This window comes from Podarcis raffonei, chromosome 5, assembly GCF_027172205.1.
Source record: "Podarcis raffonei isolate rPodRaf1 chromosome 5, rPodRaf1.pri, whole genome shotgun sequence".
Taxonomy (NCBI): Eukaryota; Metazoa; Chordata; class Lepidosauria; order Squamata; family Lacertidae; genus Podarcis; species Podarcis raffonei.
The window spans coordinates 28979646-29000231 of record NC_070606.1 but is presented as its reverse complement, the minus strand read 5'-3'; the positions used below and the strand labels follow the sequence as shown (position 1 = coordinate 29000231).

The 20586-nt window shown below is 40.1% G+C and overlaps 1 protein-coding gene across 3 annotated transcripts in view; it reads left to right on the top strand.

The window, feature by feature from the left end:
- Window positions 1-20586, top strand: part of JMJD1C (jumonji domain containing 1C) — a 117041-nt gene that overhangs the window by 62775 nt on the left and 33680 nt on the right. For all 3 annotated transcript variants that reach the window (XM_053388380.1, XM_053388377.1, XM_053388378.1), the window contains exon 3: window positions 1902-2015. Coding sequence is in view for 2 of the 3 variants with exons in the window: in XM_053388377.1 (XP_053244352.1) it covers window positions 1902-2015 (114 nt within the window). In the remaining variant the exon portion in view is untranslated. The remainder of the gene's footprint in view (window positions 1-1901; window positions 2016-20586) is intronic.

Sequence of the window (20586 nt, the reverse complement as noted above, 5' to 3'; positions counted from 1 at the left end):
CTTGAAAAGTATTTTTCCAACTCCTTGGCCTGCAAGAAATACTTGTACTTTTCAGGATATGTGGAGCCTGGTGTTATCTTACTGTATGCTCACGTTATCTTCTCATCAGTCAAACCAATTTGTGCTTGGGGCCATTTGTTGTCATGTAGTGATACGAAGCCTAGTTGTGACATAGTATTGTACTCCATGAGTGGTGTATATGGCTAAAGGATGCCAGAGTTCATGGAAAGCTATTGTTCATATACATAGTCAGGGCAAGTGATTCTACATAAGCTTACTCTGGTGGCCCAGTGGCGTAAGAAGCCTAGAAAATAAACTGATGGAACAAAAAGGTTCCCTGAGTCTATCTTAGTTTGTCTCTTAACTAATGACAGATCTTCCATCTCTCTTCTGTGCCTCAAAATCAAGAAGTGTTTTCTTTCTGGAACAGAAATGCTGTTACATTAGCAAAGAAATGATAAATGATAACTGAAATGGGCAGCATTGAAGGCCATAGTATAAACCTAATACATGCTAGTTGTATATTCTAGTTGAATGTAATAAACATACCAGTAATTTGCCTGTCATTATCTTGAACACGATCTCTGATCCCCATGTTCTAGTCCATTTGTAAGTTCTACTTCCTTTGTTGCAACCCTTTTGTGTAGTTGAACACCGCATCTAAATATTACTGGGTATCTTTCACAGGTTTTTTTTAAAAACAACAGTTGGGAGCTGATGGGCTGTTCGTGTTCACTGCCATATCTAGCCTGTACTATTTGAAACCAAGGGAGGAAACCCAGGCAGCAATGGCATTTTTCATTCTCCCCCTCAGGCAGGAAAAACACAACAGAAAACAAGATAGACCTTCTTTTGTTCCTTCTGTTTGCTTACCATCTTGTATCTGCGTCTGTATCTCCCTGTCGCTTGGTGAAATGGTACAGCTTGTAAAACTGAGCTCCAGGGCACCAGTCCAAACCACCAAGCTTTATATTCCACTCAGCAAAGGTGGCTTTACCTCTATGACCAAACTCTCTTCATCACCATGCTCCTTCCTAGGAAACCCCCTTGAGAGACACTGTTCATGTTTTCTATAGAAACCTGGTGCGTGCACACGTCCCCCCAACAGTGTGCCAAATCAAAATAAGGATGGAACCATTGAGATTCTGAGTGAATTGCAGAGGGCTTATGTGGTGCCCATGCTCTACATTTCTCATCATCGTAGCTAAGGAAACTCCTTATATTGGGTTCTTTTATCATTTCACAAACTTTGGCCCAAAAGATTCCACAATGGTCAGTCTTGTTTCCTGTTTTGTAATTTAGAAGTTGCCACCTTCCTGCTCAGACTGCCCTAAAGTTGTTATTCAGTCTGTCCCATCTGTTGTGGGCAGATGAAGGAATTTTATGGTGGGTTAAGCCTATTTTTGTCACCTCTACAGCCTCTTGTGCATGTGTTCTCTTTTTTATAGGCTTCTTTTCGCTGCTTGTATGTGATGAAAACACAGAAACTATCAAATCTAGCAATTTGTTGATGACACAGTGCACTGTGGCAGAGTGGGCATGGTGATAGACTGCCAGAAGCACATATTGGGGAGAGGAAAAGAGATTATATGTTGGAAAATGCACAGATATGGGGAACAGAAGCTTGTCTTCAACCGTTTTCTATTAGCAATTTCATTCTGTGATGCTAGTCTGCCCTGTTTTTGGAATGAGATTGAAAATCTTCCCCAAAAAATAATGCATTAAGTATATTACTGTTTAAAAGGGGGGCATGTAATTATTGATCTAAATAATTATTCAGATACTATTATATATCCAAGTAGCTGATAAGTTTATTTTTATAGTTATTGAACAAAATTTAAAAATAGAATGCTTTGATCTTTAGAAAGCATAATGTTTAAATGCTTCTATTTTGTCCACAGACGTTCAAACCATTGGTTGGGAAAAGTTTGTACAATTCTATCACTGCAGTTGAATTTCTTGTGGACAAACAGCTGGATTTTGTAGCGGAAGATAGTGCCTTTCAGCCCTATCAGGTAAGGAAAACAGTTGTTACTAAAACTAACATATCTGGCTAAATTGAATTGCATATAGTTGTTCTTCTGATTTGATGTTGAGCAGCTATCTGTGATACTTCTGCTCTCTGAATGGTCTTCTCTTAGGACCTGGTGGCACATCTGGGAAAGATTTTAATGATATACTGGAAAAAAACAGCAGTTTAGTATTAGGAATAGTTCATTATCCTAAAGCTATTCTCTGGTCGCAGTCTTAGCTTTATAACAGGGATGTCCAAGAGGTCAATTGCAATCTACTGTCTATGGCTGGGTCCCTTTCCTTAGTGTTGGTAAAATAGAATCTGGCCCTGCCCCCTCGCCCCACCCTCAATTGTTGCACAATCTGCAGAATGGAAGACGGAGTTTACTCAGTGAGGCTGTTTGTTTCCCCAGTAATCCGTTGATGAGTGGCTTTTCCCCTCTGTCCCTAGAGCTTAGGTTGAATTCTCAAAAATCAGGGCTTTCCTCCTCCCTAAAAAAAAGCTCAATAACTTTGACCTGAAAGGGGGTAGATCACTGCCAGATTTTAATTCTGTGAGTAGATCGCAGTCTCTTGGGAGTTGGCCACCCCTGCTTTATAAAATACATTTGACATTATTCTTGGTCATTCGTTGATAAAAATTAAACTTATTTCTCTGTGTGTTAATCACCATGGTGTCAGTTGATTGAGGCTGCAGTCTCAAAACTATTTTGGAATTGTCCCATTTAAGGACAGCAGGATGGTTGATTTGTGATTCTTTTGCTTCTGCAGTAGTAGTATATTTTTCACTAATTGGTTGGAATATGTGTCTACTTGAAAGCAAAAGCTAGATTTTTGGCAACAGATTTCTTAGGATTTTAATTTTAAGAAGAATTGTGACATGAACCTGCTTCAAGAAAGCCTATTGCTTTAAGAATTCAATATATTTGGCTATCATAACTAGAAGCCATGTATGCGAAAGTGCTTTTCAGTTCTTCTTAAATAAGGTTGCACTCTCCCGAAAGAGCAGTTTGAAAATTTTATTGGATTCTGTGCTAACCAAAAGGGAGGCTCAGATGATGGCAGTCTCCAGGAGTGTGTTTTACCAGCATCAGCTGGTGTGCCAACTGTGGCTCTATCTGGTGAGCTTTGTGCTAGCCACAGTAATTCCGGACTTGACTACTGTAACACACTCTTTCTGGGGCTGCCTTTTGATTGCTTTTCAGCTAGTTAAAAATGCAGCTACTCAAGACTTGAAGGGAGCAAGGCAGGCAAATTCCCACTAAGCATCAGGAAGAACTTCCTGACCATAAGAGCTGTTTGGCAGTGGAACAGAGACTCCCACAAGGGGTGGTGGACTCTCCTTTCTTGGAAGTTTTTAAGCAGAGGTTGGGTGGCCATCTGCCATTGCCATTATGGGGGGTTGGAGTAGATGACCCTCGGGATACTTTCCAACTCTGCAGTTCTGTGATTCTATGGTTACTAGTGTGTTTCTGAGCCTAATTTAAAGTGCTGGTTCTAATTTTTAAAGCCTTGAGTAGTTTGTGTCAGCATTATTGAAGGACCACCTACACCAATATTAACCTGCCTTTATATTAAGATCAATGTGGGAGGCTCTCCTCATTTGCCCGCCACCACTATCAGTGAAATTAGTAAACATGAAGGGCAGGAACTTTTCTGTGGCTGGCCCCACTACTCTGAAATCTGTGGCCACAAGATGTCCAGAAAGCTGTCACACATTGGTCCTTCAGGATGGCTTTAAATACCTGTTTGTTTCAAGTGATATATGCTTGCACAACTTTTTTGTTAGTTACGGTTCTGCTTTTAGCTGATGGCTTTGCTGAAATTGTGTCTTATATTCTGGACTGCATGTGTTACTGTTAGCATTCCTAGCTTGTTGGTGTGGGTGTTTAGTAGAATGTAACTGGTGCTCTTGTTGAATCCTGGGCAGGTTTGTGGAATATGCAAAAAGCCCATAACATTGACATGATCGCCCTCTCCCACTTTATAGTGCCTGTTTGGCTTCTTGGTATACCAAGAGAAATTCAGGAAAGTGTGTCACTGTTAATTCTGCTTGATCTCTCGAGTAGCTTTTACCATCAACCATGGTATCTTTTTGGAATGGCTGTATGAGCTGGGGGTGGGGGTTGGCCCTATTCTGATCCAATCTGGGTGGTCGTTTTCAGAGAATGGCACTTGGGGAGTATTGTATGGAACCTTCAGTGTGGGATTCTTCAGGGTTCAATTTTATCCCCTATTCTATTTAATATCAGCATGAAACAGGAGCGGGGGGTCATATAGAATTTCGGAGCAAGTTGTCAGCAATATGCTGATGACATACAGTACTTTTTCTCCTTTATATCTGCAGATGTGGCAGTACTGAAATGATGTCTTGCCACAATAATAGACTGGGTTTTTTATATCTGTATTTTGCATTCTCATTTTGTATTTATATTCTGTGAGCCACCCTGTCTGTGATTTTCAGATGAGGGACAGTACAGTGGTACCTCGGGTTACATACGCTTCAGGTTACATACTCCACTAACCCAGAAATAGTATCTCGGGTTAAGAACTTTGCTTCAGGATGAGAACAGAAATCGCGCAGCGGTGGCACAGCAGCAGCAGGAGGCCCCATTAGCTAAAGTGGTGCTTCAGTTTAAGAACAGTTTCAGGTTAAGAGTGGACCTCCAGAACGAATTAAGTACGTAACCAGAGGTACCACTGTATACAGATTTAATAAACAAACTGTCATTTGAGGCTCAAGTGGTCTCAATGGTGCAGAGTCCCTTCCATGAGCTTTAGTTGATGGCCCAGCTGCACCCTATCTGGAGAGGGACAGCCTAAACCAATGGTGTCCAAACTTTTTTCAAGGAGGGCCAGATCTGATGACGTGAAGGGCCGTGAGGACCAAAGTTGTTAACCTTTTTTAGGGTTGAAGTTGTGGAGTTTTTTTTAGGATTTTACCCCAGGAAATAAACTGCCACAGGGGCCCGATTAAACAGATTAAGCGGCGGATTAAGCAGGCCCCTGAAACGGTCTTTGGACATGCCTGACCTAAACTCTGCTGTCTACGCTCTGGTAACCTCTAAGCTAGATTACTGCAACATGTTATATGCAGGGCTGCCTTTGAAGATGGTTCAGAAACTACAGCTGGTGCAGAATTTGATTGCCAGATTGCTGACCAGTGTGAGACATGAAAAACCAGAACATATAAAATTCTGCATAACCGTGCTGGCTACCAATTAGTTTCTGGGCTCAACTGAAAGTGCTAGTTTTGACCTACAAAGCCTTATGCATTTTTGTATTCCTCTACCTCAAGGACCACCTCTCTCTATTTGAACAAACCTGGACCCTGTGTTCATAATTTGGGGTCCTTCTCAGTGGTGACTCCCTGCGTATGTCATGCGCTCCCCAGGCTTTGCCTGACTTCCATCACTAGCTATTTTTAGGTGCCAAGCAAAAACACTTATTTTCAGCGAGGCTTTTGGCCTTTAATGGAGCATTTAGACATTGTGTGGCCTCTTTTAGTGGGTAAGGTATGTTAGTCTGCTTTTCATGTCCTTGTTGGCATCCATTTGTCTTGAGAGACAATGCAGTGCGCCTTCAGGGGTGAAGTCAAACCGCTGCATTAGTAGCACCAAAGTGACCTCTCCAGGGCGCAAGCCTCTGAGCAGTGTGTATGGAGGTTCTGCATTGCCAAGATTAAACAAAAAACCACTCTCAGCCTCACTGATGAGCAATACATCTGGCACCAACCTGGTTGCAGGAGTTGCCAGAAGGAGGTGTACAAGGCGCCAACCAACCATCTTAGGGACTCCGCTCCAGATTTGTGTAGGGTTTACTGCTTAGCCCTTTCTTTTCCTGAAGATATTTTTAGCTTTATATTGATTTTAATTTTGAATTATACTGTAAGTCACTTTGAGATTGTATTCGCTTTTTTAAAAGCAACTAACAAGTCCAATTAAATAATAAAATATTGTAGTGTATTTTTATTCTATTATTGTTGAAGCTGTAATTTAAGTCGTTACTATGTAAGCTGCCATAAGAGAATTTTTCTCAGAAAGGGGACCTATAAATATTTTTAAATAAATAAAAATAAATCATGTGGAGCATCTCATGACACATATTAAACAATCCTCTTTTAAATCCACGTGATTGTCTCACTGGGAAAGATTGACCATCTTTCCCCTTGTCAGGGTGATTCCTGGCTTCAATCAACTTTCTTGGTGTTTACTTGCCTACATACAGTATAAACCAAGCCCCAGGCAGCCCTCCATTCTGCTGGTTTACTTCATCTGTTGTCACTTATCACCCTCCTAAAACATGGATTGTTTCCCCTGCATTCTTTGTTATTCTCCTACTATCCTTAGACTCCCTGGGCACAAACTGTGTGACCCTGGGTTACCACAAAAATGCTTTTGCTATGTTAAATTGCTCAACATAGATTTAGGTAGACCATTAAACTGTTGCATCTTCTTTCACTGGAAACACTCCTGTTCTTTACTTCTCCCTCTCCCTCTCCCTCTCCCCCTCCCCCCCTTTTCTAGTCTTCTTTAATAAAACTTAAGTAATTTGACACTTGGGTTTGATTGGATTCCTATATCATCCAGGAACTAGAATCTCTCTATGCAGCCTTGACTGTTTGGCTTATGGTCGAGGTTTTAAGACAATGGGAGACAAGGAGAGGGAAGCAGGTTGATGCTGGCAGCTTGGTTGGTGGTCACTGTATTCCAAGTTACATTGTAAGTGATGGCTGTTGTATTGAGACCAAAAACATGCTCCTGGCCATCTGCTCTGCAGGGTCAGTGCCAATCCCTTAATATCACAGGAATCTTAAAGCACAAACCCACACTTATGCCAATGTTTGTTGGGAACGGTAGGAGTTGCTTGCCCTAGGCTCCTTTGGGAAGAGGGGCAGGATGTGAATTGAATTGTTGCTGTTGTTGTATAATTTGAATTAATGTCATTATCAGGTGGTTTGATATAGCATGGGCATAGCCAGGGGTGGGTAAATCAAGTAAATTAATAATAATACCTAACTAACTGATGGTTTGCATTGTAGATAACTTGATTCTACCCTCCCAAACATAAAGCCTGCCCCCCCCAAATAAATCATGCCTATGCCCATGGTTTGATAATAATAATAATAATAATAATAATAATAATAATAATAATAATATAAGGGATATAAATTAAATTATTATTATTATTAAATTGATAATAAGCTGCCCAAAACAGTTCTATAAAAGTTCTTGGAACTGCGAGTTGCAGGCTATTTGAAGATGATACATAGTTTCTATGATTGTTGTATCATTTCTATTCAAAAATATTTCCTTCAAATTTTGTATTGGACACTTCTTTACTTAAATAGTAGTTTTTACAAACTTCATATAGTTGGTATTTTAATCTAGGTTGTTAATTTTAGAGAACACATTTCTTCAACGCCTTAGGACCCATTCACGTACAGCTTAATGGAGCATGTGGCTGGACAGCCAGGTTACAACTTCGTATACAATCCTAGATTTTTTTCATTATGCTACTTTAAAACCTCATTTTTTAAAAAAAGACTTTGTGGGGAGAAAATGTCTGGAATTGCTTAGGAAACTTCACAAACACTTTGCCACATGCAGCAACCTCCATATGGCTGTGTTGCATATTTAAATTGGGCTTGAAACTTCACATGAGGCATGTGCAATTTATCACCACCTGGATGTTTGTCTTTCTAGAAGAAAATAACTTTCTTACAACTTGATTTGTTGAAAAATGTAAGCAAATGTTTCTGGAAAGTCAGAAGTGGATATATGAGAGAATTTGTTGCACTTTATTCAACAGTATGTAAGCATTTTGCTTGGCAGTCATTTTAGCCTGTGTTTGGTTATATCTATATAATGGATAGTTATCAAGGAAGCTCCTAACAAGAAAACCTTTAGAGTTTAGTTTGAGGAAGTAAATCAGCAGTGTGGAGCTATTTCTTGCCATACACATTGCAGGCTTTGTAGGCAGTGGCTGTGTTTGGATGAGATGAGATGGGATAAATAGGTTTCCTTTATGCCAATGAGTGATGGTCATGTGCACATGAGAGTCAGTACCATTGAACTCGAGGACTTTCTTCTGAGTAACAAGAGGAAGGAAAGATTGTGGTACGAATGAGAACACAACCTTGAGAGGGAAAGGGAGTAGGAAAGCAGTAAAGCAATGGGAACAGAGTAAAGAGATTTGATTTTCACTGTCCTTTTAACACCTCTGTTTTTCTTCAGTTATTTTGATACGTATGCTGCTTCTATGAACTTGCTGTTTTTGGCTTTCTGTTTTGTATTTTGCCGTGTGTTCAATATTTCATTGTAAGCTGCCCCAATAATGTGCTTGATAGGAAGGGTATAAATCATAATAAGCGAGGCAATCAGGAATTAAAACAAAACAACAACCCACAGAAGCAATAGTAGGATGGTCGCTTCTAGATAGCAGCTGAGGGAGAAGAGACAAAGGCCACTAGACTCTCAGCAGAGCTGTTGGCCTGCTTCCCATTTTATGCTGCAGCCATACTATTGCTTCCTTGCATTTTGATATTTACATTGACCTACCCCTAACTGTGAAATTACTGGAGTATTTTTCTTTTGTGTAGTGTATTCCTCAGGAGTCTCTTCCAGCAGGAATGTGAGAAAAAGAAAAATTGGGTTTAAATTGGATTTTGTGTGAGGGTTGTTTTTTGGATTCATGCCCCCCCCCCCTTCACATCTGCTACAATCTTTGCTGATGTGTTCTGTGAAGCTGATCTGCTTTCCTTAACATTTACTGAGGTAATACAGAAAATAAAGAAAGCCTATTGAAAGCAATTTCAAAAATTCTTCCTTTTGGTCAGAGAGGGGAGTGTTCTGCTGGTGAAACTACTGTTTTAAGTAAGTTTGCACTACACAAACTAGAGAAACCTGTGTGTGCATGCTGGTAGCAATGTCACCACCCAGATTCATTGCCCCTGTGACCTGCATATATTCTGTTTCTGGAGGTCATGAGGCAAAGAGAGCTATGCAGGACACTCAAATTCCTACATATCATATTCACCTCTCCCCTAGCACTGTCCACATGTTTTCAAGCTGCTCTTTGTACTGTCAGGTCTAGAAATTTAAAGTTTTATACAAATACTATATCCTGAGTTTTTGTTTTACATTTGGAGTTTAAGGTAGTGTTCATGACAGGATTTTAAATGAAAAAACCTTAAGTCATATTTATTGTATGCTTTTTAATGGAATTCTGTTCTTTACCTTTGGGCTAACTAAGGGGAACATAGCATTATGTACATTCATTGGCATACCTACCATTTGTTATGCAACGTTTGAATGGCTGCAGTCACTACAGACTTTGACAGTTAAGGATTTTATTGTTATGGAACCTATCTCTTCTGTTTAACTGTGCTGATTTTGCTAGGAATTGTTTTTCTAACTGTACATAAACTGTTTTACTTGCTTTTAATTGTATGATAATATCGCTGTAACTCTTCCTGGGACCTTACAGTGAAGAGGCAGCAAGAAATCTTGTATAAATAAGCAAATAGGCTTGTTGGCCAGAGCTTCCCTACCACTGATATACATGAAAAGAGGGAGGGAAAACTATGCAGACTGAGGAGCAGAGGATTAATTTCTTTCCCCACAATAGCCATCACCTAACCATCACCTTGTCTTCTGGAGTTTAGTTTTCCTCCCTTTTCTCTTGTTTCTTCATTTCTTCATACATCGCCAGAACAGATATATCACTCTAAATTGCTTGATATGTAACTTTAGAGACACAGGATCATAGAATTGTAGAGTTGGAAGGGACCCCAAGGGTCATCCAATCCAACCCCCTGCAATGCAGGAATCTCAGCTAAAGTGTATCCAAAACAGATGGTCATCTGACTTCTGCTTAAAAACTTCCAGTGAAGGAGAGTCCATCATGTGAGCTTCACACATGTCTTCTTCTTTGGCGATCACTCATAGCTGAGTACCCAGGGACGCGGGTGGCGCTGTGGGTAAAACCTCAGCGCCTAGGACTTGCCGATCGTCAGGTCGGCGGTTCGAATCCCCGCGGCGGGGTGCACTCCCATCGTTCGGTCCCAGCGCCTGCCAACCTAACAGTTTGAAAGCACCCCCGGGTGCAAGTAGATAAATAGGGACCGCTTACTAGCGGGAAGGTAAACGGCGTTTCCGTGTGCTGCGCTGGCTCGCCAGATGCAGCTTGTCACACTGGGCACGTGATCCGGAAGTGTCTTCGGACAGCGCTGGCCCCCGGCCTCTTAAGTGAGATGGGCGCACAACCCCAGAGTCGGACGCGACTGGCCCGTACGGGCAGGGGTACCTTTACCTTTACATAGCTGAGTAAGATTGTCTTCCATAAACATGGTTTTAACAATGAGTCCATAAGTGACTGTGGAGGCCAATTCTGGATCCACACGTCCTTCCACAGTGGGGACATTGGTTTTCAGGTGGGAGTTGATAGTGGTGTGGATTTGCCAAGCATGCCTTCCTTCTAGCACATTTCTCCCTTGCGTCCTGAGTTTGAGTGTCTTCAAAGCCCATGACACCTTTGGTAAAGGCTGTTCTCCAACTGGAGCGCTCGCAGGCCAGTGTTTCCCAGTTTTCAGTGTTTATACTACATTTTTTTAAGATTTGCCTTGAGACAGTCTTTAAACCTCTTTTGTTGACCACCAGCATTTCCATTTTTAAGTTTGGAATAGATTATTTGCTTTGGAAGACGATAATCAGGCATTCGCACAACATGACCAGTCCAACGAAGTTGATGTTGAAGAATCATTGCTTCAACACTTCTTCCAGTACACTGGTGTTAGTTCGCCTCTCTTCCCAAGTGATGTGTACAATTTTTCGGAGACACTCGATGAAATCTTTTGAGGAGTTGGAGATGTTGTTTATAAGTGGTCCATGTTTCACAAGCATATAGTAAGGTTGGTAGTACAATAGCTTTGTAAATAAGCATTTTGGTTTCCCTGCGAATGTCCCGGTCCTCAAACACTCAGCACTTCGATCGGGAGAAAGCCGCACCTGCAGAGCTCATGTAGGAGGGGAATAAAAGCTGGTCAATATGTCCTGCATCACAAACAGTATATTTGGGAGGGAGTTTCTTTCACTGTAAAGAACCTATTTCAGTAAACAATATAAAATACAGTACAAAAACCTCCAGTAAAATAACCAGGGATATACACAGTTGGTTATTTCTTCTGTTACCATGTAAACGCATTTCTGTGACACAGATACTATTTCTAGTGCTTAAAGTACCATATTGGCCTGAATATAAGCCTCACTTTCCCCCCAAATTCCGACCTTTGAAAAGTTAAAGTGTGGCTTATATTTGTGACCTTACGGTATGCAGCCAGGAGCGGGGACAAACAGTGGCAGCTCAAGAGTGCTCCCCACCCCCATCCAGTATGCAGCCAGGAGCAGTGAGGAATATTCAAGTATTTTTTCTCCCCCCCCCCCTCCAATTCTAAAGGTGTGGCTTACATTAGGGTGCGGCTTATATTTGGGAAGTAGGCAAGCATAGTTGCTTTCTATTTTGTATGGTTTTAAACACTGTTGATTAATCTCTGAGAATTTTTCAACAGCACTAACTGTAGAACTGTGACCTCTCCACCATTGTTTTATGAATGTTTGCTAAATCTACCCCCCCCCCCAGCTAAACCATTATGGGACACATAATAGTGCTGTTAGCGCCTGGAGACGCATAAAGAAGTATTGAGGTGACTTAATTTCCCATGAAACAAAACCATGCCTTGGATCCATTGGATTACTATAATAAATTATGTGTAGGTCTGCCAGTGGTCAGATTAAGTGGGACCTGCTGGTTGATCATCTTTTACTGTTGAGAAATTTCCACTGGCTTTCCATTTCTTTCTGAATGGAATTCAAAGTGCTCATTTGTCCTGTAAAGCCCTAAATGACTTGGCACTGAAATATTTGAAGAACTGCCTTCTCTCAAATGAAGATATACTGAGAGATCCTCAGCTGAGGCCTTACTTTGAGTATTCCCACTTTCAAGGACCAATAGGTAATTATTGAAGGCGGATTATCTTCTGTAGCAGTACTCCAATTATGGAGCACCGTTCCTAACCATGTTTGCCTTGTGCCTATTCCACTGTCCTTTAGGCACCAGATGAAAACGGTTTTGTGACTTAAATTTTGCTTTGTGCTATGCTTGTAGTGTGATGTCTTTGTATTTAATCTGGCACAGAGGCCATTAGTGTTGCATTTTTGTATTTATAATGTTATATTTGGAATTCTGTCCTTGATAGTATGTCTTTGACAAGCTTTCCTTATGTTTGTTATTAATTTGTAAACTAGAGAAGAAAGAGCACAGGCGTATCCAAAGCTGACCACCTTCCAAGTTCAATTTATTTCAGTGAGTGAGAATGAAATAATGCTTAACTCCGTGTTGAAATGAATTGAACTTAAAAGTGCTTAACATGGTTCATCCCTGTGAGAGAGAGACAGCATGTGTACATATAGTCAGTAGCTAAATCTTAGTAATGAAAGTTCAAGATGTGAAAGTTGTAGATTAATTAAAAAGGTCAAAGTAGAATTGAATTTATTTTAGTCTAATGTGTGGAAATATGGTATACAGTAATTTTCAGGTAACTTTAATACTTCTGATGACAGACAGGAAGGGATTTAAAAATGAACAAACAATAAATATCAGGATGCAAATTCAGATCATTTAAATTATGGTGACTTTACTAGCCAACAATATAGTATTTGTTTTGATGATTATAAGCTACTGATGTGTAGAAATTTGCCCCTTGATATATAAATACTTTTATAAATCAAGGGGCAAACTTCTGTACCTTGTAAACATCAAAACAGTAGCTTTACATCACCGTCTACAAGGTGGTAAGAGGTGGTATATAAATAACCACCTATTACAAGGTTATGTACAAGAAAAATACAACGATAATGCACAAAGCACTGTTAATTAATTCCTGGCATTAATTGTGAAATGTGATAGTTCCTCTGACCAGTAAATATTCACAATCATATATTTCCTAATTAGAATTCTTTCAAATGGTAATAAAATGGCTGAGATTCTCCCCAGCCCCAGGTGTGCAGCTGCTAGTACCACTGAGAATGGATTTGCTATATAGCAGCAGCACATAATCTGTTTTATCTAGGTCAGGGAGAATATTAACATTTTGTTTTTATGAAATCACAAAAATAGACCACGAAAATGTTTGGAGATGAAAATAGTAATCAGCAAAGCTGAGATCTGACTTGTGCCTTCTGTCCCCCCACCCCCAAGGTACAGAAAAGAGTAGTCTCTTTTCCAGTAAGTCCCTGGCTATGTAACAGAATGGCAGACTATGTGATTGATGCAAGATGTGTGTGTTTAAACAAGGGGGGGAAATCAAGTATGTTTGAAGCCCGGGCCTCAATTATGTTTCTACGTTGCCTGTTAAATCCAGTTAGTCATGCTTACCAGCATTATGCAGGACGTGTCATAGTTGATTCTGGAGTTGCTAAAGCAGCTGAACATTTGACTCCTAACAGCTTTGAATGTTTTCAGATATACTTTGATCAAATAATGAAAAGTGTTAAAGTAGAATTTGGATGATGAAATTGAAACTTAAAATATTGAAGTTAATACATCTTAGTTTAAGGTAATGAGGTCAATGTGGGGAGAGACAAGTGCTTGGAGGAAGGGGAGTGAGCCATGCAAACATTTTGGCCAAACATCTGTGGCATCACGAGTATCTCAAGATACATCCATGCCTTCTGTTGAGATTTATAAACATTGTGTGTTTTATGTGGCAAATAAGTTTGACTCCAGAATTGAATTATACACTTTCTCATAATCAAAGAGCTGGCGATAGTCAAGGACTGCATTTAGCAGTTGAAGTACTAGAAAGTGAAAGGTAGTTGACAGTGTGAAAAGAGGAGGAAGTGTGTCTTAATGGTCAGTGCAAGTATACTGGAATGAAAATGTCTGGAAGCAAGACTTATTTGAAGAGGATTGGTTTAGGCAGGGGTTGGGAACCTCAGGTCCAGGGGTCAAATGCAGCACTCTGGGTCAAACTTGGGACTTTTCCTACTCCACTCCCCTTTCCCTAGACCACACCCCTCACTAGTGCTGTTCCATGTCCTCCTGAAGTGCATTTGTCTGACTGGAATGTGTCCTTGGACTGGGATAATTTGACTTTCTTGTTTGGATGTGAGATGGAGAGATGTGTTTATATGCATATACCTCTGGTTTTTGCAAGGGTGAAATATAGAAATATAGCCTTCTGTACAAAGGTAAGAGTTGTATCCATTACACTTCTCATTTTTGCATCTGGCCCTGCCCACTACTGTCTGGCTTCTCCTTCTCCTGGTTTAAGGACTTGGGGTTTATGCAAAACAGTGGAGATTGCTTGGTAATAGGGACTGAGTAGAGTAGTCTGTAGTCTTTCTACAGAATGTCTGGGGGTTTGTTTGCAGCCCGAGGCACATTTCTCCCAGAACAGTTTACAGATCAAGTTGCACATATTCTTAAGTCACCTTAAAAACTTAAAACACCACAGTAGGCTCAGTATATTTCTCAGTATGGAACTATATGATGATTCAGCAGTTCTGGGCAGAAGGTGCTTGTGTAATTTGTGGCTAGCATGCAAGACTGAGTTAGCAACCTTTGTTCTACGGAAGCTTCCCCCTGATAGCAGCAACCTTTAATAAGTTTAAAGGTCTTTGCCTTCATCCCACACATGCAGGAGTTCTCTGCATGCTGGCTTCCCTGGAACTAATAAAAGAAAAGAAGAAAGGGGTCCCCAAAAGTATCAGAATAACAGAAGAGGTCACAGGAACTCTAACAAACAATGAAATTGGAAGGGACCCGGAAACGTAATAAAAGACGTCACTGAAAGGGTGGAACAGGGTGTTTCAAGTCCACACAAATTTACGCAAGTCTGCAATGACCCGGAACGTAACCCCTGTGCAAATTGGGGGTTGCACGTGAGCGAGCGAGCGCACATACACACACACAGGAGTTATAGCCATTGCTGTGTGACAATCATAACAATTTCCCAAAACACCTCAACTTGTTAGACATGATTTCATGGTCTGCATCCCATGTCTTACTTTGCCAGAACAGAAATGGAGAAATTTTGTCTGTTCACAAATCACGTTTTATACCAATTTCATTCTTTGTTTAGGGTTCCTGTGACCTTTTCTGTTCTCTGGAAACAAGCCACTAAGTCTATACTATTAGAAATCCATATGCTTAGCTTAGCAGTTTGCATTTGTGAACATCCTGGATGGAGATACTAGTTTTAAAAAAAAGAAAAGAGTGAGTTTGTTTGTTTTGCATGGCTAAAATGTAGCCTATTGCTCAAGAGTCAACTCCATTACTGCACCCACTTTTATCTCTGATCCCCACTCATCGCTGCCATTTTGCTCCTGAAGGTTTCACTGGTAATTCCGCATAAAGGCAGTGGTGTCCAAACTTTTTGCAAAGAGGGCCAGATTTGATGAAGTGAAGGGCCGTGAGGGCCGACCGAAGGATTGAAGTTGTTGAGCTTTTTTAGGGTTCAAGTTGTTGAGCTTTTTTTAGGATTTTACCCCAGGAAATAAACTGCCGCAGGGGCAGGATTAAACTGACCAGCGTGCTGCATTAGGCCCCAAAATGGACTTTGGACTGTGGCCATTGACCTGAAAAAGATTCCCCACTCCTGGTTTAAGTTGTGTATATTTGTGTGACATTATTGATCCAAATTCCTCTGGAATTGCTTCTTTGACTTGCTCCTCATGTGCATGGCTTACCTTCCATTAGGCTGTAAATCAGGAACTGATCTATTAATTCTAGTCTTTTGTTTGCAGAGTAGGGTTGCTTTCCATCCTTTCTTTCTTCCAAGAAAAGGACTGGGGCAGAGCTATTAACCTCATTGTTGCTTGAAAAGGACTAAGTGAACAAAAAGAAAAATATCAACACTTCCTTTTCTAAACAGTTTTCATTTCAGTAGATTTAAAGCAAGTGTTGAGAATTGCAGCATATTATTTGAGCCCAATGTAAGATGATGATGATGAGGTAACCTGTAAGTTTTTTAAAAGAATGACATATAGAAAATAGTGCTTCTTTCTGAGAGATCTTTGCAGGACTTCACCATTGACTAAAATATCAAATGTCTCAAATAGTGCCACAAAACTGTATTTGATTTAAAATGTGTAATATATTGCAATTAGAATTATATCTTAGTTAGTGAATTTAGGTTGTTGAAAACAATTTTTTATATTTATCTTTGCTGCTGCTGTATATTGAAAACACTTGTCTTGAAAGCGATGGTACATTTTAAGGAATCTCATCTGTAGTAGTCTTGATTCCATTTCTTGTTTTAAATTGTCCCTCTCTAAGTATCTAGTGGGAGCTATGGTTAATTAGACCACAGATGGCAAGGACATGTGCTGCTGACCTCCATGAGAGCTGCAAAATCTTCTTATCTTTATTTTTGAAAAAGAATGCAGCTAAAATTAATGCTTAAAGTGCATACCCTGTGTGCACTGAAACCAATAGTATGGCTACATCTAAGCAGGTACAGAGAAGATAGCAGTTTATGGAGTGTATAAAGAATTATCTTGATAGCCTGTATCTCTCTCCCCCCCCCCTCGGTTTTGTTTGGATCCCAAATCCTGATTCTGTTTTATGTTAGTGAGTTTGTTAACATTTTGGCTGTATGCACAGTGCACAAAATTAACAAATCAAAATTCTGTTCTAGAATTAATTCTGTCAACTGGTCTTTCATTTTTTTTTGTATGTATATAAATACATCTCAGATTGAGATTATCAATGAACTTGGAATGTACAAGGGACTAGGATGAAAACAAGAGACTGTGGAGGTAAAAGGAAATGCTGTGAGAGTATGGGGTTTTATGGCCATTGGCCAACATGTTTGAAAGAGGGCTATTTAGTTTTGCAAGCTAATGAAGCTTTATTTAGCTCCAAACTACTATTGCAGCCTGCACCAGCTGTTCAACTGCACTCATGTGAACAAGAGATTCTCAGGATATTTGCTTATTTGTTGCATTTGTATCCTATCTTTTGCTTCAAGGAGATGGTGTATGTGGTTCTCTTGTGTTGTGGGGATCCACAACAACCCTGGGAGGTAGGTTAGACTGAGAGGCAGTTAGCATCATGACTGAGTGCAGATTTGAACCCTGGTCTCTCAGGCCCCAGTCTGATACTCTTATCACTATGCCACACTGGCTCACAACAGGATATTGAATTCTGGGCCAGAAACTAAATTCCACGTTTATGTACTGATATTGCAGAAAACATGGCACAGTCTCTGTTGAATTGCTTCAAGCTGAGTTAAGAATTTATCAAATAATAATACTGTTGCTCTTAGTGGACTTCAGCTAACATACATGGGTTTCAATATACGATTCCTATGTTGTTATTCTGCAGAATTGCAGGAAGCAAGTTTTTTTAAAAAAGGACTATATACCATGGTTAAAAATGTATTTAGCCACCATGTAAGGTGGTGAGTAACACCTATGGGAGGAGGAGTAGTGCTGTTGGGACTGGCCTTCTGGCAAGCCCTCTGATCCCTCACACTTTTCCCCACTCTCACTATTTTGGTACTTTTGCTGGTAGTTGCATGAAACACCTCTAGGCCATAGATAATGTTTGTACTGATTATGGTTTGCTGCATATTTACTACCTTCCACTGGAATGCCACCAGAACCTGTAACATTGGCTGCGTCTGCATCCTTCTCTCTTTCAATACATCAAACTATTGGAATTTATTCACCTCAAGTACTAGGAGTCTTAATTGATGCAGTATTTTTCCTATTGGGAAGAGATAAGGCACTTGTAAAAAGAATACAAGATTCATTGGAGCCAAAGTAGGAGCCTAACCTTCCTGAGGGCTATGTAGAACTAACTGAGAAGCAATTTGTTTCGCATTCTCAAATTTGTGGAGCTCAGGAAACATAATGGTCTCATCTTTAATACTTGCCTTTTAGTAGGGTTCAGGTTTTAATTTGCCATCAAAGAAGATGTCATATGCCCATAGTGATCACCAATAAGTTTGCATCTTTATAATGAGTCTCACAGTCCTGGACAATATCTTTATGTTCCAAACTCTCATGTTCTGTACTGGCATAGCAGCTTCTCAGAGAGTAGAGACATTATACTCAAACTTTTTTTTTACAGTAATTGCAACAGTTGTAGTTTACAACTTGTGTTAAATTCATTACATGTGCCAGTGGAACGTTGGCTGACATCTAAAGACTTGTTGAGGTTCATGCTTTGTGCTAGAGGAATTTATGACTACTTTATAAACAAATGACCCCCCCCAATGCCATAGCATAAGTGACTTTTGACATTCTCCTTGGTTTCAAAAGCAATTTTTCGTGTGACCCGAGGAAATTCTGTTTAGGAAACACAACTCCCAAAGACCCATTGGACTCATAGAAACCAAGTCACAGTTCTTTGGATTATGGTTGATGTAATTGGTAACCTATAGTTATAAACATAGCCTGGGACCCTCATTGTAGGACTACCTTTCCTACATGGATTCATTTACAAACTGAGGACTAATTACAATAAGCACTAGATAAGATTGAAATACTGCTCTTAACGGATCACTTGATCCAATGATAGGTGTACCACTTGTACCATGTGGGGTTGTAGTCTACCTAAAGATGGAGGCTCATCGATTTGGGGTGCTCTTTGATGCCATTTATGGTGATTTACAAATTCATTTTACTAGTTTTGGCTGGTGTACAAGTCATGCTCTTTGCTGGAACATAAGGACCTCCCTGTAGCCATTTATGTTTTACTATCTTCCAGAGTGGATCACTGTAATGCATCCTACTTGGAGCTCATTGAAAAGCAGTTGGAAACTTTAACTGGTTTGGGGTGGTGGATTAGTGACATAGAATATTATTTCACCAAAGCCAAAGACCTGGTCAAAGAGAATCATTTTTGCCTGGCGCCTAAATATATGTAATGAAGGCACCAGGTGAGAATGTTACATGTGACCCCAATCTCTGATCAGTGTAATCTTCCAGGGGTTCCTGGTGTACAGGGTCTATGTTTCCTTTTGGACAATGAGCCACAGCTGAGACTGTGTTGTCTTTATGACATGTGGTTTATTTACACATATACAACCTGAGTCTAGGTGGAGAGAGTTCAGCACAATCACATTTCTAGAAGATCTCTTCTCTCATAGGCACAGCATCATTTAGGTCCCAAACACATAAATCAGCCATTTTCTCTTTTACAGCCTGTCACAGTTAACCCACATGGTGTTCTCTGTTCCCCTTCTTGCTATTTGCTGCTAACAAACTCCAAGGAATTTTCCTCCCACCCATATCCAGCAAACTGAAATCCTAACCTAAACCCTTTTGTGTCTGCACACTAACATGCAGCTGAAGGAGGGGCCCCACGCCTTATCATCTGGAAGATATTAACTATTTTGTTAATAACCCATTATCTTTCTTTTGTTCTACATGATGGCTCTTCTGCCAGGTGATTTCCTGATCAGAAAAAAACTAGTTAAGCCAGGAGTTATGGGGATCCTTGCCGACCCCCCCCAACTTAAAACACTACCCCTCTCAGGAAAGCACACATCTGATCCCAGATGTACAATAACAGAAAGAAGGGGGGACAACCCCCCCAAAAAATGTTGAGAAATGTATAGTTTCTGATAATTTGAAATGGTGAACTTATATACATATGTTCTGTAAAGCAATCATCTTCCTGCATCCTCCCAGATGTGCTTAGGGACTAGAGAAATTCTTATTGAATCATGTATTTAAGTGCTTACTTGGTCACTTACGGCTTCTTTCCACTTCCCTCATTTAAATGTCACCTTCAACAGTCACATAAACAGCCCTAAAAAGCCCATTTGGTGAAATTAATAGTGCAGGTTTAAGCTTAAATTGTGTATGCATCACAGCTATTGCTTCATTTTTTTCGTCACTTTTGTCTCTGTTTGATCCTTGACATCACACAGCAATTTTGCTTTCTCGCTGCAAAGAGATTCTGCATGTTTCTTTCCATAGGAAAGCCATGGATATTTTGACTAGTCTTAACTAAGTAACTTGTCTGTTTTTGTGCATATGTTAAAACATTTTTTTAAATGGAATATTGTTTTGTAATGTACGGTGAGTATATTTTCAAGTCTTGCATCCAGGTGGCTCATAGAATCTTAGAGCACCCAAATCTAATTGTCAGCTTAGTGCAGTAGGCTGTTTGCCTCTTCTAATCCTCAGTGAAGGCAGATGAGATATTATGGATCATCTGGATAAAAGCATTACAAAGCCCATAAATCCCTGGCACTACCTCCTTCCATAAGTTTTGTTGATGTCTGCCAGGAGGGTGAGCTTTCCACATTTTCAAAGCAGAGGATAGACCCATAGGGAGAGGATTATTTGTTTATTAATTAAATGTATATTGTTTTATTCTCTCAGTATATAATTTTTTAAACCTTTTTTTTTTTGCATGCTCATTAGATATTACTCCTTGATGTAGAAAATACTTCAGTAGCCTGTCACCAAAAGGCATGAGATAATCCTACATGCTTTTTTATGATTGGCTCAAACAGACATACTATCCAAAGCAGTTTTGAGCTCCAGAGCTGAA